The 14,630-nt window shown below is 54.7% G+C and overlaps 5 protein-coding genes across 5 annotated transcripts; 4 read left to right on the forward strand and 1 right to left on the reverse strand.

Annotated features, from left to right (window-relative positions):
• Window positions 1–2,228: 2,228 nt before the first annotated feature.
• Window positions 2,229–3,986, reverse strand: BGZ61DRAFT_352422 (major facilitator superfamily domain-containing protein; the record flags this gene model as incomplete). The annotated part of the gene is made up of 1 exon (XM_046240431.1): window positions 2,229–3,986. The coding sequence occupies one exon, from the start codon at window positions 3,984–3,986 to the stop codon at window positions 2,229–2,231; it is 1,758 nt and encodes a 585-aa protein (XP_046104152.1).
• Window positions 3,987–4,527: 541 nt separating this feature from the next.
• Window positions 4,528–5,264, forward strand: BGZ61DRAFT_452026 (uncharacterized protein). The gene is made up of 2 exons (XM_046245901.1): window positions 4,528–4,930; window positions 4,998–5,264. Exons 1-2 carry the CDS (start codon window positions 4,533–4,535, stop codon window positions 5,065–5,067), a joined length of 468 nt encoding a protein of 155 aa, XP_046104153.1. The 5' UTR covers window positions 4,528–4,532; the 3' UTR covers window positions 5,068–5,264.
• A 2,948-nt stretch (window positions 5,265–8,212) lies between these two features.
• On the forward strand, window positions 8,213–9,477 carry BGZ61DRAFT_478126 (uncharacterized protein; the record flags this gene model as incomplete). The annotated part of the gene is made up of 3 exons (XM_046248978.1): window positions 8,213–8,277; window positions 8,896–9,193; window positions 9,292–9,477. 3 exons carry the CDS (start codon window positions 8,213–8,215, stop codon window positions 9,475–9,477), a joined length of 549 nt encoding a protein of 182 aa, XP_046104154.1.
• A 549-nt stretch (window positions 9,478–10,026) lies between these two features.
• On the forward strand, window positions 10,027–11,391 carry BGZ61DRAFT_478127 (uncharacterized protein; the record flags this gene model as incomplete). Its single annotated transcript, XM_046248979.1, has 3 exons — window positions 10,027–10,250; window positions 10,298–10,535; window positions 10,585–11,391. The coding sequence occupies 3 exons, from the start codon at window positions 10,027–10,029 to the stop codon at window positions 11,389–11,391; spliced, it is 1,269 nt and encodes a 422-aa protein (XP_046104155.1).
• Window positions 11,392–13,443: 2,052 nt separating this feature from the next.
• Window positions 13,444–14,025, forward strand: BGZ61DRAFT_478128 (uncharacterized protein; the record flags this gene model as incomplete). The annotated part of the gene is made up of 1 exon (XM_046248980.1): window positions 13,444–14,025. The coding sequence occupies one exon, from the start codon at window positions 13,444–13,446 to the stop codon at window positions 14,023–14,025; it is 582 nt and encodes a 193-aa protein (XP_046104156.1).
• Window positions 14,026–14,630: the final 605 nt, after the last annotated feature.

The following is a 14,630-nucleotide window of genomic DNA, read 5'->3' on the forward strand; positions in this document are numbered from 1 at the left end:
ATCGGTGGGTCGGTTCGCAGGCTTCAAGCATTCACAAGCACGAACCTGGCAAACAATCACCCTGTGTCGTCTCTCGGCTCTCAGCCCGATCTGTTCGGCAGTTGGCCTTGATCTATAAGACGATTGTTTTTAACCACAGGAAACCGCCGAAAAATACCTGTGACGCTTGCTGATCCGCTCCGTTTTTTTTTCATTCATTTCCATGTTTTCTTCCTTGCGCCATCATCCCCAACCGCGGTAACAATTCACCTCCCCAACCTCCACATGTTGGTCAAGTATTACGGCCACGACCCGCCGCATGCGCGCCAGAAGAACCATCACAATGTCTCATCCTTGTGGATCCGCCGTGGAGCCCCGGGTCCGTAAATGTCTCCATCCCTTAAGCATGGTTGCTCCGTAGGTGGGTAGGCGTCGTGAACATACGGAACGTCCCCCGTAAAAGTCCTCGACGGCCAATGGTCAATTGTTGCTCGGTTCACCGACTGCCACCGGCGATAAGGCTGGGAGCGTGAGAAATGACGCTTCGCTTACTGAGTATTCTCGCTTACTGCGCATGCATCTTAATCTTGAAGGAATCTGAGATATCACTGCAGGCGAGGTGCTTTATCTTGCTGTCGGGCTGTCTGGCTGTCTGGCTATCTAGAACCCCAGACCCTCGAACGGCAAATGACGATGGTCGACAGATAGCCGCCGGGATTGGCAATCTCTCGCAAGACGTAGGCTACGCTCAGGTCCCGCTCAGCTGCGATGATGTCACCCAACTATTCAGTTACGGTGACGCTACTCCAGCTACTCCAGCTGTGGATGATGTTACTCCCGTCGTGGCGGGGCCGTGATGAGGCGGGGAGCGACTTGCGGGGGATGTTTAAACTGATGCCTAACCCCAGGGCAAAAGAAGCCATTCAGCTATGACCAGTCGCCGAAACTGGAAACAGAGAGTGAAGATGGTAATAGTTTGTTGGAGAGAGGTGCATTGGTACAAATCACACCCGAGACGAAACAGGTATCGCAAGAAAATGTCAAAAAGAATATAGGTAAAACCAGCCAAAGACTTCAACGGGTAGGACGCCTGGGAGCACTGAAAGCAGTTCTTCTCAATGAATACAACTAGCAAGAATGAAATATGGAGTTGCCGCCAGAGATTGTGCCGAGGCAAGGCGTGACAAAAATGCGCCACGACAAAGGAAGTGAAAAGCGCGCTCTTCTAGGTCTCGGGCGGAATTACCATTTTAAGTAGCCCCCGATCTAACTATGGGGCCAGTTGTTTAACACTTCAGGGTGCCTGCCAGCGCCATGACATAGGTAGCTACGTCATGGCCGATCATCCCTAGATGCAGAATATCATTTAACAATTTTCGGCTCAAGTGCAATTAGACTTTGCGAAAATTTTCAGACGGGCTCCGGGCAATATTTTAAGAGTCGCCGGAGGTTCTTTGTCAATTCGGGTTTTAAACGTGGTTGTATGCTCTTGGGTGAGTTGGGGAGCAAATATATGCAGTGAAACATAAGGACAACAAGAGAGTCACCACATAAACATCAGGCGGTCAAAAGGTACATGTTTGTCAACAAAGGTTACCGTACTTCGCGAGACTTCATGGATCTATCTACTCGATTCCGTTCAAGCAGACATCTCATGTGAGTTATGACGGCTAAAAACATCGTCAACATATCTATCTATCATTTTGACACCATACAATATCGAGAACACTAAGACGCTTTTTCTGGGTGGTCCAAGTTCGCACTCGCAACCCTCAGCATGTACTCTTGGATAAAAAACACCCAATCCCGAATCAACCAGCCCGGCGACTACAATGAGATAGGTTCATTATCATAAGACTCAAATTCCTGAGGATGCAAGTCAATTGGTCATGCATGTAAAAGGAGCTAGGGAAAAACTACAACAAAAGTTCAGACATATCAACTATATGCGATGGATCTGACAAGTCTATTCAGTTGTATGAGTACTTAGGAACACGTTCATCGCTCTAAGAGTCTATAAATGAATGGACTCAATTACGCCAAAGACATCTGACGTTGAAGTTGAAGAGTCAAGCTTGGCAAGATTCTGTCTTGGCAAAGACGTGGCGCAGGCCAAGACGCTAAGTAACATACTAAAACGTGAGGCAGGCTGGAAAATCACGTCGCAGGAACATCAAATAAGTGAAGTTGTTTATGTATTATGGAATTAATTGTTTAGTCTCTGATCCTGCGTGAAATCAACTCCCACTCTAAGCACTGACTGACTCGTTGGTGGTAGAATTGTCCTTCTCAACCAAGTTCTGGTCGCCGGTCAACTTGGGGTTGCGGAGGCACATCGCAAACGCAATGAGCGGGATGCAAAGACAGATACCGGTGATGGTCAAGTAACGCTGGACGTGCTGGTAAGAGTGGACCAGGGCATCACGCTCGGGAGTACCCATGGGCCACTCCATGGCCGCAGTGAAGGGGTCTCCGTATGCGGACACGGCCAGAGTCTCGTTGATGCCAGCGAGGTTCTTGGCCAGGGTGGAGGGCAGGACTTGGGTCCAGATGGCTCCAGACACGGCGTTTCCGAGGGCGGAGCCAACGTTGTAGGTGGCCAGATAGACACCAGTCATGACTGCAAGGTTCTCGTGCTTGACGTGGGCTTGAAGAAGGGCCTGGGCAGGGTACGGGAACATACCACCAGCGAAACCGAGGAACACCTGGGCTCCAATAACACCGGCGCGGCCACTGCTGGTGGGATCGCCACGGTAGCGAATGAGGAGACCGAAGGCGACCATGAACAGGCAGGTACCTGCGACGATGAAGTACTTGAGACGGCGAAGCTTGTAGACGATAAGACCAAGGAAGGTTCCGGTGAGCACACTGGTGAATGAGTAGAGAGAGGTGATTCTGGTGGCGGCCTTGACGCTGAAATTGAAGGCCACGATGAGGACCGTGTAGAGGTAATCACCCTGCATGGTCCAAGCAAAGTTGAGCAGGACGGCGATTCCCATGGCGCCCCAGATGGCTCGGTCGGTCATGATGGTGAAGGGGACAAGCGGGTGCGGCGCTCGGAGTTCCCAGACAATGAAGAAGGGGATGCAGAGGAAGCCGATGACGAGAGGAGCAACAACCTGGGCGTCGCTCCACTTGGCCTGGAAACCACCAGCAATGGTGAGGGGGACGAGGATGAGAGCAAAGACGGCAATGAGGAGGATAATGCCGATGACATCCAATAGCCAGAAAAGCTCGACGGCCAGGTTCTGGAAGCCCAGCTCCTGGAAGGACGACCGGTAGTTGACCAATAGACCCTGCTTCTTGGCACGGCGGCCAACAAGAGACAGGCTGATGATGAGCGGCATGGCGCAGACGGGGTAAATGATGCACCACATGCCAACACCCCAATGCCAGCTGGTGGCCTTGAGAACGGCCTCGGTAATGTCACCGCTGACCCAGGTGTTGATGATGAAGGGCAGGGCTGGGAGGTAGCTGAAGAAGAGACGGGCCCGCGTGGAGGTGATGTCGGCAATGATGACCTCGACAAGGAGGATGATCATGGTGTAGCCAATCTGGTAGATGACGGCACCAGCCGCAAACTGGGACACATTGCCAGAGACCGACTCGATGATGGTGCCGAGAACATAGAAGAAGACGGAGAGGCAGATGAGCTCAACACGGCCAAACACATCCGCAATCTTGGCCGCCGTGGGCTGAGCAGCAGCAGCAATGACGGCACGCAGCGTAGCGACAGTCGACACGAGCGAGTGGTTAGCAAAGGAGGCGGTGGCGTACGGCTGGTAGGTGTAGCGCACGGTGCCGTCGAGCCCGTAGGCGTAGGCGACGAGGAAGACGCCGAAGAAGATGAAGATGCGGTCGGTGAAAGTGATGACGGACGAGATGGCCTGGATGCGCACCACGCCGGGCGACTTGGCGTTGCGCACAGCGTCCGCGGCCGACTTGTGCTCCTCCGGGTGGAGGTCCGCGCCGGTTTCTTTGATCTCGGCGTCCTTGGGAGACGACATGGTGAAGAAACAATTGGCAAGCTGCTTCCACTGTGTTGGTGAAGAATAGCGTTTGGCGATGGAGGGGAGGCAGAGTAGGCGCCGGCAGGTTGATATAGACGCCGCAGAGCCGACCCAAAGAGGCAGCCGCTCGGGAGATTGATTAGATCAACTCTGCAGACTTTTCTTCTTTTTTTCTTCCTACGGCCCTAATCAGATGGAACTAGAGCCCGTCAGGCGACCTTTGGTATCGGCTCACTTGCTTAAGACTGGGTTAGTCCCGGGGGGGGGCAACCAACGACATGCCGGTCAAGCCCACGCGCGGGAAGAAAGAAGCATCAGAAGGACCAGGATCACATTAGAGGCGAGAAAGAGTTCGGTCGACCCGGATCGATTTTAGGTAAATGGCCGAGCTCGGACGTGGACGAGACGTTGATTCGTGAGACGCGAGGCTTGGCGTGGGAGGGAAGAGTCAGTCAATCCTTGGATTCTGGATCCTTTGGTGCGCGGAAGCCTTCGAAGCTGGCTTCTTTTTGCCCGTTCCTCGGTAATTTTTTTTAACTCTTAATGCCTGTGAATGCTGATCTCATGCCCTACGCAACAACCTGGCACTCAGTCTTTTTGCCGCAGGTGAAAACTTTCCCTGGCGGTCCGAGACGCACGACACGCACAGCAAAGTGTCCGCCTCCCCGCGAACAGCTCAGGAATAATAACACGATGCCCATATCCCAGCTAAACAGCTGCCTGGCGACCCCCCATGCTCGCCCCGCAGTAGCTCTGCCTCGCAGCAAGCTCTCTCTCCATGGTGCCTCTTCTCTTGGTGAGGCCTTTTCGTCCCCCTCCTCATCCTGGGCGGGTTCACCGACAGCGAGTCGCATCCTGATCTTGATCTTGGCCAGGCATGCCCGGTCGATGGAGCGTCCCATGGAGAGGATCACGGCATGGTTTGGGCCTTGCGAGTGGAGCTGTGACGGGGGGGCGTTTGCATTAGTGCAACAGGGGAGGCTACGGAAGCGGCAGTGATCGTCTTGCCTCTGTTGGTGCGGGCCTTTCGGCGTCCGGAGGGCCACCAGGAGAGGGCCTGTGGGAACCTGTACTTTGAGCGTCCAAGTGCCGAAGCGCCGCAATGTGCGGGAGTTCGGGCGTCCCGCTATGGTCGTGGGATGCTGCAACATGGAGGAGAGTGTGATGTGTGATGGCAGTGAGACGGCGTAGGTATTACGTCGTACTGTCGGCTTCTCCACCAACGGCATATGCAGAAGGCCTGCTTTGTGCTTTGCTTGAGCATCTCATGTTCACCAGACGTCGAATAATCTTCCTCAATCCGGGATGACGCGGCGAGTTTCTGTTTCTCTCGTCCCGCCAAGCCCCTTCGTCTCCTCCGTCGTATTCTCAGTCGCCCAGCGCCCTTGTTAGTGCACAAGAATCTCCATCCGCCCAGCGCTAGACATTGCAATCCTTCGACGTCTCTCGGCCATGTGCCTTCTCGCGGAACGTCCGATGCTTGGCCGTTCGAAATGCAGGGTGTTTGCAGTGGATGCAACGTGACCTTGCTCCACCCCATACATGATGCATCCAAATTGGCTTGGCCGCCCGCCCACCAAGTGGAAACAGTCAGCTCCTCTCGTACGTCCTCCTATAAACGGCCAGGGAAGCCCGCGCCCTGGTCGTGTTTGGCGGCGCAGACAGAGTTTAGATCGGACAATAACAGCACGCTTGTGGCTTTCTCAAAGCCCGTAGCCTCGCGCATGGCGCACACTTGGCCTGAACCGTAGATTGATAAGGGAACGCCAGACGACTTCCAAAGATCCCGGGTTCCTAGCGGCGGCCAAATACTCGCTGGGCTAGTCATCGAGCCACTGGAGGGAGCTTGAGCAACAGGAATTACGTACAGTACGGCCAAGAAGAATTTTATCCCCGAGTCATCCCACGCAAAGAATATTAGCGAAGCGATCCTGTACCGGGGGTTTGGGAGGGTCCACCACATCGACGTAGCGTCACTTTGTGGTCCTCACGGTCCTCAAGTCCTCACGTTCTCCCCACGCTTCCTCGTGCCATGTGTCTTGGCTCCTCGTGCGCTGCATTCCATTCATTCCTTGGGTCCCAGCCGAGGCAGCATCGACCAGTGGTGTTGCATCGTTTGCGCAGGTCACGAAGAACCCCCACAGTAGCTAATTTCTTGTTCCTTGACCCATGGATCACGGGCTGTCACCGTCCCAAAAAGCTCCGTCAACGGCGCCCACATGGAGTGCATATGGAGATCATTAACGGGACATTGGGTCGGACATCAAACTCCACTCTGCCATGCCTTCTTGAGGTGAAGCCCCGCGTTTCAGTCCGGACCTGATGTCTGGGTCGTCTTGTCATGCGAACTGCGTCAGATCACTCCCGTACCGAGATCCTCCGTCTAGGCACAGTGGCCCCTCGTCCTTAACTGTTCATATATTATCGCGGACTTATTCCGCCTTGAACAAGGTGAACAAGTAATCAAGCCAAGGCCATCATTAATAGCAGACAAGCAAGACATGGTACGGAAGCCATGACTAAAGACTTGGGGCAAGTGGCAAGGTCACGCGACCATGTAGGACGAAGCCATCACAGTCAAGCCACGCAGCGGCCCGACTGGTGGGCCAAGAACCACAGGGCTGCAGAAGTTCGCCCGGAATAGGGTTAGGCAAAGACAGATCGGTAGGTGGCGATTACGAAAGATTCTGGAATGAAATGGCTTGGTTTTTTACGAAAAGATTTTCTGCAAAACACTAGTAGAGTGGGAACCGCTCAGTCAGGAATAGCTGAGTTACGGTCATCATACCATGGTCAACAGGAAACAGGAGGGAAATTGGACTGTAGTGAGTACATTTGACGTTGAGCCACAGAGTCCTGACAAGCCTGAGGAAGCCAAGCCAAACAAGAGTATCAGACGGTCGGCAGCCACAATAGACACTACAGTCACTTCTTTGACAAACTCTACATCAATAGGCCCTTATCAAAATCAGTGATTATTTATTGAGTAACAGACATTCTTTGTTCCTTCATTGGAGGTATCAAGTAGGGAAGTCTTGTCAAGAATAGCACTCCTTTCTAAGCCGATCTTGGACCATTCAGCATGAACTAAGCTAACCAGAGGAAAGGATGTTCGTAATTAAATAGCGTTTAATGGGATATAAAGGATGCATCAATCTATCCTCCTCATGGACATCGTCACAGAACTACAGGCGATTGACTGGAAGGCGTGTCGAGAAATATCCGTTCCTTGATTCACAGACACCAAATCCACGAGTGGATATTCTCTACCAAGGCCGTGTGGATAGGCTACGTAACGAACTATCGAGGAACGGTTCTTCGGGAGCTACTGCTATCATTCGGTTTCTGAATCCACACCGTCGGTCCAGAAGGCTCTAGTACATTACGTACGGAGTCAATGGTCTGCGTTGGTTCCGAACCACTGGGCTGCAAGTCATTATCGCGTGCCAATAGTTTAATGCTAGCCGTCAGCATGTTACGATCAATCACGGTGGGGAATAATAACAACCAATTATTCCAGTCGTGAAAAATCAGTCATAAACGATATCCACAGAACTCATCTCCGGGGCGGGGGTAGATTTGGAACTGGAGGACCATATAGACAACCCAGGCCATGGAAGACAAAGTTGCGCACGACAGTAATACAGCCGACCCCGTCACTATTCTCAGTCGATATAATAGATTCTCAATGTTAAGGGTTGGTCTCCCGAACCAGCACATCAGGGGCGTAGAGGCCTTATGGGGAAGCTCGAGCACTTCGTTGATTGCTACCATTGTGATCAATCCCCAACCTTTTACCCTGAGGTGTAGCGGTCAGAGGTGCCCTTCACTTGATGCCAGACCCAAGGCAGACAAGCACGTATCAGAACCACAACAGACGTCGTGCGAGGGACTGCCCTCTACAAGGATTCAATAGGTGATGCCTTGGCCTTGTACCTGCTTCATCATGATCCTCGGCACCACAGAGTTTCCACATACAATAATTACTCTCAAAATACTATATAGAGTCCAATACCCTAATCTTTCTATCTTTGATAGACACCTAGGTGCCTCAGGTATAATGGCGGTGTCACGGATCCACATACTCACTCCTTGTAGGCTGCAAAGGTTGTAGTTAAGGTTTTCTGACACGGCTCTTACACTTAAGTTGGATACCAAGAATACTCCGCCCAGGATCATTTATATACCAATTAATAACCAGGGTATACTCGCAATGAGACGTTATGTTCGCGTACAAATACACGGATGATCGTTTGGTTACAGAAGTCGAGACAATGGGGAGTATAGGGTAACCATGCGAGGAGACAAGATAGAGTAGTCAGAGCAACATGAGATTGAGACTTGTCCCAGATTCGGAAAATGTTTAGGTGCAGGATAATTACGCATGGAAAAGATGGCATCTCAGCAAATAAGAGACTATCACATCCAATTTGTTGATGGCCTCGACCTTCAAATTTGTTTCCTCTTATTAGCGTCACGTGACTTCATACAATTGCCTCATTGGCTTCCCATTTGTGGAGACATCAAAGATCGTCGGACAATTATCTCAAACTTGATGATTTTAGTGCCGATCGCCTGATGGAAGCAGACGATCGAATCCACGTCTGTCATCTTGATGCAAAGCAGAGTGGTTAAGCAGCCAAAAATGAAGAGGTTTTGAGCATTGTGTGGTGCGAATCGAGTGAGATGATGACGAACTGGCCTCAGGCGGGCTTCCAGAGAGGAAATCGAGGCATGACTTACAAATGCTTGCAGAGAATTGAACGTGTCGGAGATCTCCGTCGTCACTGACTATTTACGACTCGGAAAACATTTTGCTTCTGGTTTATTATTCTCACCTCAATTCGCAACCTTGCCCTTTTGTACAAAGTAGCTCCGTTGGGTTGGAACGCTGTACCCTTCACAGTCAAGCCGAGACGCATCGTGCAGATCTCAGTGGGCCAACTCGTCCTCAACTCATTGGCCTCGCAGCACATTTCCCCTGTCCGCGAGGCACCGTACAACTAAGAAAAGCCCAGGGGATCCGCATTGCGTGGAACCCGAAGCAAGTGGAGAGCCGGGATGGAAGACGAGGAAGATGGGCATATACGGGCTGGCTTGCCAAAGAGCAACGTGCCCAACTGCATCCTGCAATGGGATGTCACCCGCGTCCAATCACGGGAGGCTCGCGTCCGGCTGAGAAGACGAAAGAACGGGGAATCCTGGTGCGTGGAGACGCGGGACGTGGACATGTCGTACTATTGAAATGAAGCAGGACGGCAGCCAACGCGCAGCAGCCCTACATCGATGAACCCGACAGCAGCGGTGTTATCAGTTGGTCGGTGGTACTCGCAAGTCCTCCTCGCCCTCGCCCTCGCACGTAACACTGGAATCCTCCCGAAGCCCGACAGCGCAAGCCCTGCGTGCATATTCGGGCTTGGGGAATACGAGGCTCTCGCCGGCGTGGCCCGCTGCAGCTCACATCATGCAGCCCGACCTTATTCTCTAGGGCCAGGAACCGGAGATGCCTCGTCAGTACCGGAAACTGCGTACACGGTATTGGACGCCCTCGGACGAACACACCAGCCGTCAACGCCGTCCGGGTTGTCTCCGTCCCGATATGGCGCCAATTGCCGATGTGATATCGGACGCCGGCCGGAAGTGCCAAGTAGGATGGACCGCAAGGTGGTCACTGGCGCAGGCCATTAAACCCGGACGCCATGTCCATCCTGGTTGTGATACAGTGCCGACGAGATATTGGCTTGGCGGTTGGTTCGCCGTCATTCTCTCCACCCGCAGGCATGATGATGGCGCCCAGGATCACTGCTGGGGTTGAGATGCGAATGCGGATGAGGGACGCGGAACCCATGAGTTCTCTTGCGTCAGCAGTGCGCTCATGGACGGCATGTACAGCCTGGTATGCATGTATATAGCCCGTCTCCCACGCGCGGAGCCGGAGAGCTGGCTCGCAGTGATCCAGGACGCCGGGGTCGTATAGCTTCGTGGTCTCCTCAGACTTGTCCGTTCGTTCTTCAGTCACTCGTTTCAACAATAAGCCATGAAGGGATTGAGTACGCTGGCCCTTGCTGCTGCGACGGGCACAGTCGTCCATGCCAACAGCCTCGCCTGGGAAGCATTAGAGCAGTCCCGGAACAACAGACGCGCTCTGATTGACCGGCAGTCCAACATCGACCCCGAGAAGCGACAGTTCTCGACCGACGGCAGATGCGGCACCGGCTTCGACACCGTCTGCTCAAGCACCGAGTGCTGTTCCAGCGCCGGGTAAGTTGCCACGGCCCGTCCAACTCGCAGATGCTGAACCGCCGCAGATGGTGCGGAAACGGCTTCTTGTATTGCTCGGCGCCGTCGTGCCAGATCGAGTACGGCCCGGCCTGCGATGCCAACGTCCGGCCGTCGGGGCCGGATACCACCAACATCGCCCGGCCAGCGCTGGGAAGGATCCCGTACGGACAGGCCATCTATCACTGCGAGCAGTATGGTGATATCGCGCTGACGTATGACGACGGCCCTTACACTTATACCGAGGATCTGCTCGACCTCCTTGCGGTAAGTTGGGTCTAACACAGTTGTCAGCAGTATACTGACGTCCGTTAAGGAGTATGATGCCAAGGCTACCTTCTACATCACCGGCCGCAACCTAGGCAAAGGAGCCATCAACGACGCAACAACAGCCTGGCCGAATCTGATCAAGCGCATGATCACTGACGGCCATCAAGTCGCCTCCCACACGTGGTCGCACCAGCGCCTGACAGCCCTCAGCAAGGCCAAGTTCTGGAACCAGATGGTGTACAACGAGATCGCCTTGGCCGACATCCTGGGATACTTCCCCACGTACATGCGGCCGCCATATTCGGCCAGCAACGCCACGACTGACGCCTGGCTCGGCGAGCTGGGCTACCACGTCACCTACTTCAACCTCGACACCGCGGGCTACCTGCACGACAGCGCCGGCCGGATCCAGGACTCCAAGGACATCTGGGACGCGGCCGTCGAGGGCGCCGACACGGCGACGACCAAGTGGCTGGCCATTGAGCACGACCCGGTGTACCAGTCGGTGTACAACCTGACCGAGCACATGCTCAAGTCGCTGGTCGCGAACGGCTTCAACTCGGTGACGGTCGGCGAGTGCCTAAACGATCCCAAGGCGAACTGGTACCGGCCCGTCAACTCGTCGGGCTCGACAACGGCCCAGGGAACGACGAAGACTTCGACGTCGTCCAGCACCGCAACCGGCAGCCCGCCCATCAGCACTGACGGCCGCTGCGGCACCAACTTCGGTACGACGTGCATCGAAGAGCCCGACGCAACGTGCTGCTCCTCGGCCGGATGGTGTGGTTCGGAGTCGGCGTACTGCGGCACCGGCTGCCAGAGCGGATATGGGACTTGCGGATCGTCAAACTGATGAATGACGACGGGGATGGATTTCCTTGCAGCCAAAAAGAATATTGGGTAATTGATAATGAGACCTAATTGAACAACCTGGCTGGGCATACCGGTTCCATCTTTGTGCAATTGTGCATTGCATCCCCCTTCAACCGCCTCACATCGTCTCTCCACCATCCCATCTCGCCGGACGTAACCTAATCTACAGCCTCCAGCCATCTCCGTCAGCGGCCCAACCCAAACCCAAACTTTGCGTCCAGAACGACGGTCTAATTGACAGCGCCGTCTTTTGTTTCACCCCTGGTTAGCCCACATCGGCACTGGAGGGAGGGGGGGGGAGCTAGGATAGTGCGTGGCTTGGGGCTGAGGGCTTGGGGCTGAGAGCTTGTCACCAGACGGTCCTCATTGCGCCGCCATTACTCGTGCCAACGTCCCATTTCCTGCGGGTGCGACGTGGGACAAGCAATTGGCTTGGCTGCAGCAGCTCAGGAACCGTCTGCGCAGGGGGATGGCGTCTGACCTCAGGGGCAAACTCGCAACTGCAAAACGGGAGGATGGATCTCCAGCATGGATCCAATTGACTCGATGCTGGCTTTGCCATGCGGTTTGATTCCACTTTTCCCACTTCTACTCTCTTTCTTCTAACGCAGACCAGTCCATTGATACAATGCACGCTCTATCAGCCGGCAGTTTCCTAATCGAGACGAGACCCAGACCCCATCGACCTCTGAATGAAGCGCCCACGCTCCCCGTCTCAACAGCCCTCGAGCCCCTTTCTTTTTTTATCCCTTGCCTCCAACAAACAACATCATGCAGGGCACAATGGTGAAGCCATCGCCTTTAGGCGTCTCAGCTCTCCAAGCCGTAGCGTCAATCTCCACACCCTCGCAGGGCCCAGACCCAAGGCTCATTTCACCGTGTTGCGGTCTCGTGAATCGCCCTGCGGCCATAAGGCGGACGCCATCGCCAGCGGCCATTGGCTGGTGAGCTCAGCTCCTCGCTTCTTAGTCCCAGGGCTGATCTCTCCCAAGACGCCGCCGTCGAGAGCGGTGCCGCTAGCTCCGTGGCAAGTCCCGCGAGTTGCCAGGACGCTTCGCTGGGCAATGTCGTCAATGACAGTGTGGCCGTGCCGGTTCAGCTTGGCAGAACGCCGGTGGTGATGGGTGTCCAGCTGTGTCATTGGGAGCAACCTCCACCGGCCTTGGTCGTGATGCTCAGGCCGCTAGGACTCAGCTCTATTCAGCCCGGACCGCTTGGTGGTTGTGGTGCACTCTGGGTGTCTGACCATTGGGATGAGCTTTGTTTGTTTCTGCGCCTCTTGTCTTGGTAGACTGTGTTTGTTTGTTCGTACGAGGCATGTTAGTCGGTATCGTTCAACTATTGCTGCGCTGTCGTGCGTGTATACAGGTGTGTGGTGCCAACACACTCTCACAACCAAATACCATAGGGCTGATCCGCCAAACCCATTCGGCACCACGCTTGCCGGTTAATGATACTGCGCCTGCAATTGACCACCCCAAGTGGACTGTCAGTCACACCGTCCCAGGCGACCAGGGGGACCGACGTCCTCCCGTCCTCCCTAATTAGCAACTCTGCCATGTCTTCGGCACACTATCCGGACAGCGGATCCCCTCGGCCCCGTCTCATAGGACAGCCCGCTCGCGCCCCCCTACCGCACAGCAGAACGCTCCCCCAAGGCCAGCCTCAGATTAGACTTAATTTGGGGCGCTCTGGAAAGAGTCTGCCTAGCGCAGGCCAGCGAGTTGCTCCGGCTCTGGATAAGCGCTAGCTTGGTGTCTGGCGTGCGGCGTCTTGTGGAAATTGACGCCCGCGGGAGGACAGAGCTGAGACGCCAGGCTGGTGCCGGTCCACGCCTAGCTGTGTAGCATTCCGGGGAAGCGCTGTGAAGCGTGAGTAGGAGAAGGTTGAACGGTGTCGAGGCCGGGGATTGTATAAAGAGGCCTGGTTCTCCCCGATCCGGACGACCATTTCTGTTGTACAACCCTCACCCACTCCCATTCAGTCTACTATCCATCTCTCTTCAAGACTCTACTCTACACCACCAGTCAAGATGCAGTCCAAGATCCTCCTCTCCACCCTTCTGGCCTCTGCCGCCTCTGCCAACTTCATGGCCCACCCCAACATGAAGCGCGAGATCGAGGCCCGCGCCACGGCCACGGCCACTGGCATTCTCTCCGACGAGTGCCAGAGCGCCATCCTCGACGTCTACTCCGACGTGCCCACTCCCCCCGCGGAGATCGTCTCCGACCTCCTCGACCACCCCCAGACCGACCCGTGCCACTTCTCGACCCCCGCCAGCCTCAGCAAGGAGTACGCCAGCTACAGCTCCGAGGTCGTCTCGTGGTACGACAAGAACAAGGGCGCCCTCTCGTCTGCTCTCTCCGAGTGCCCTGCCCTCAGCTCCTACGCCACCGGCATCGACGCCTGCGAGACTGGCTCCGGATCCGGCTCCGGATCCAAGGCCAGCTCCGACTCGGGCTCTGAGGCCAAGGCCACTGGCACCAGCGGCTCCGACAAGGCCTCTGCTACCGGCTCGTCCAGCAGCTCTTCTCCCACCGGTGCTGCCTCGCGCCAGACTGGCATGGCTGTTGCTGCCATGGCCGTCGCCGGTTTCGTCGTTGCCCTTCTGTAAACGGTCTAGTTACACCTGTACAAAAGCGAAAGCTGAGATATTGTTTCATCGTGTGTGGCACCCGCAGTCGAGCGGACTGCTCCGGAGTGTCATTGGATCTGGGGGATTGGCCAGAACATTTTTGCATTATTATAGCTCCTTTTACAAACACCCTATTAATTGAGGCCCCAATCATAAGCCATCATCTTATTGTCTGTCTGCGTCTAAGTGTGTATGGTGTATGTGAGTGTGTGTCTTCGTGTCGTCCAAAACGGATGCACACTTGTCTTAGATGAAGGCACCCCTGCTTGTCCAGCGCCACAAAGTCCACTTCAGGGGCCAATACGGATTGAATCCCAGGGATCTCCATCGCTTACAGACGGGTAATTTCTTGGCAATCTGTCCAACAGCACATTCCCAACCGTGCATAGCAGGAAAGGGGACTACTTTTAGTCAGATTCGGAGAAATAATGCCGTCCATTTTCGTATAGCGAGAATGCCCACCCACTCCTCCATCCCATTGGTGTTTGCCTGTGTGACGTTTCGCCAGGACCCGAGCCCGGTGAGACTGTCATGATGATCTCGGCTGTCAGCACGTTGATCGATGGGACTGGCTTGGCGATGGT

Source organism: Ilyonectria robusta, assembly GCF_021365365.1.
Source record: "Ilyonectria robusta strain PMI_751 chromosome Unknown BGZ61scaffold_10, whole genome shotgun sequence".
In the NCBI taxonomy this organism is placed as follows: domain Eukaryota; kingdom Fungi; phylum Ascomycota; class Sordariomycetes; order Hypocreales; family Nectriaceae; genus Ilyonectria; species Ilyonectria robusta.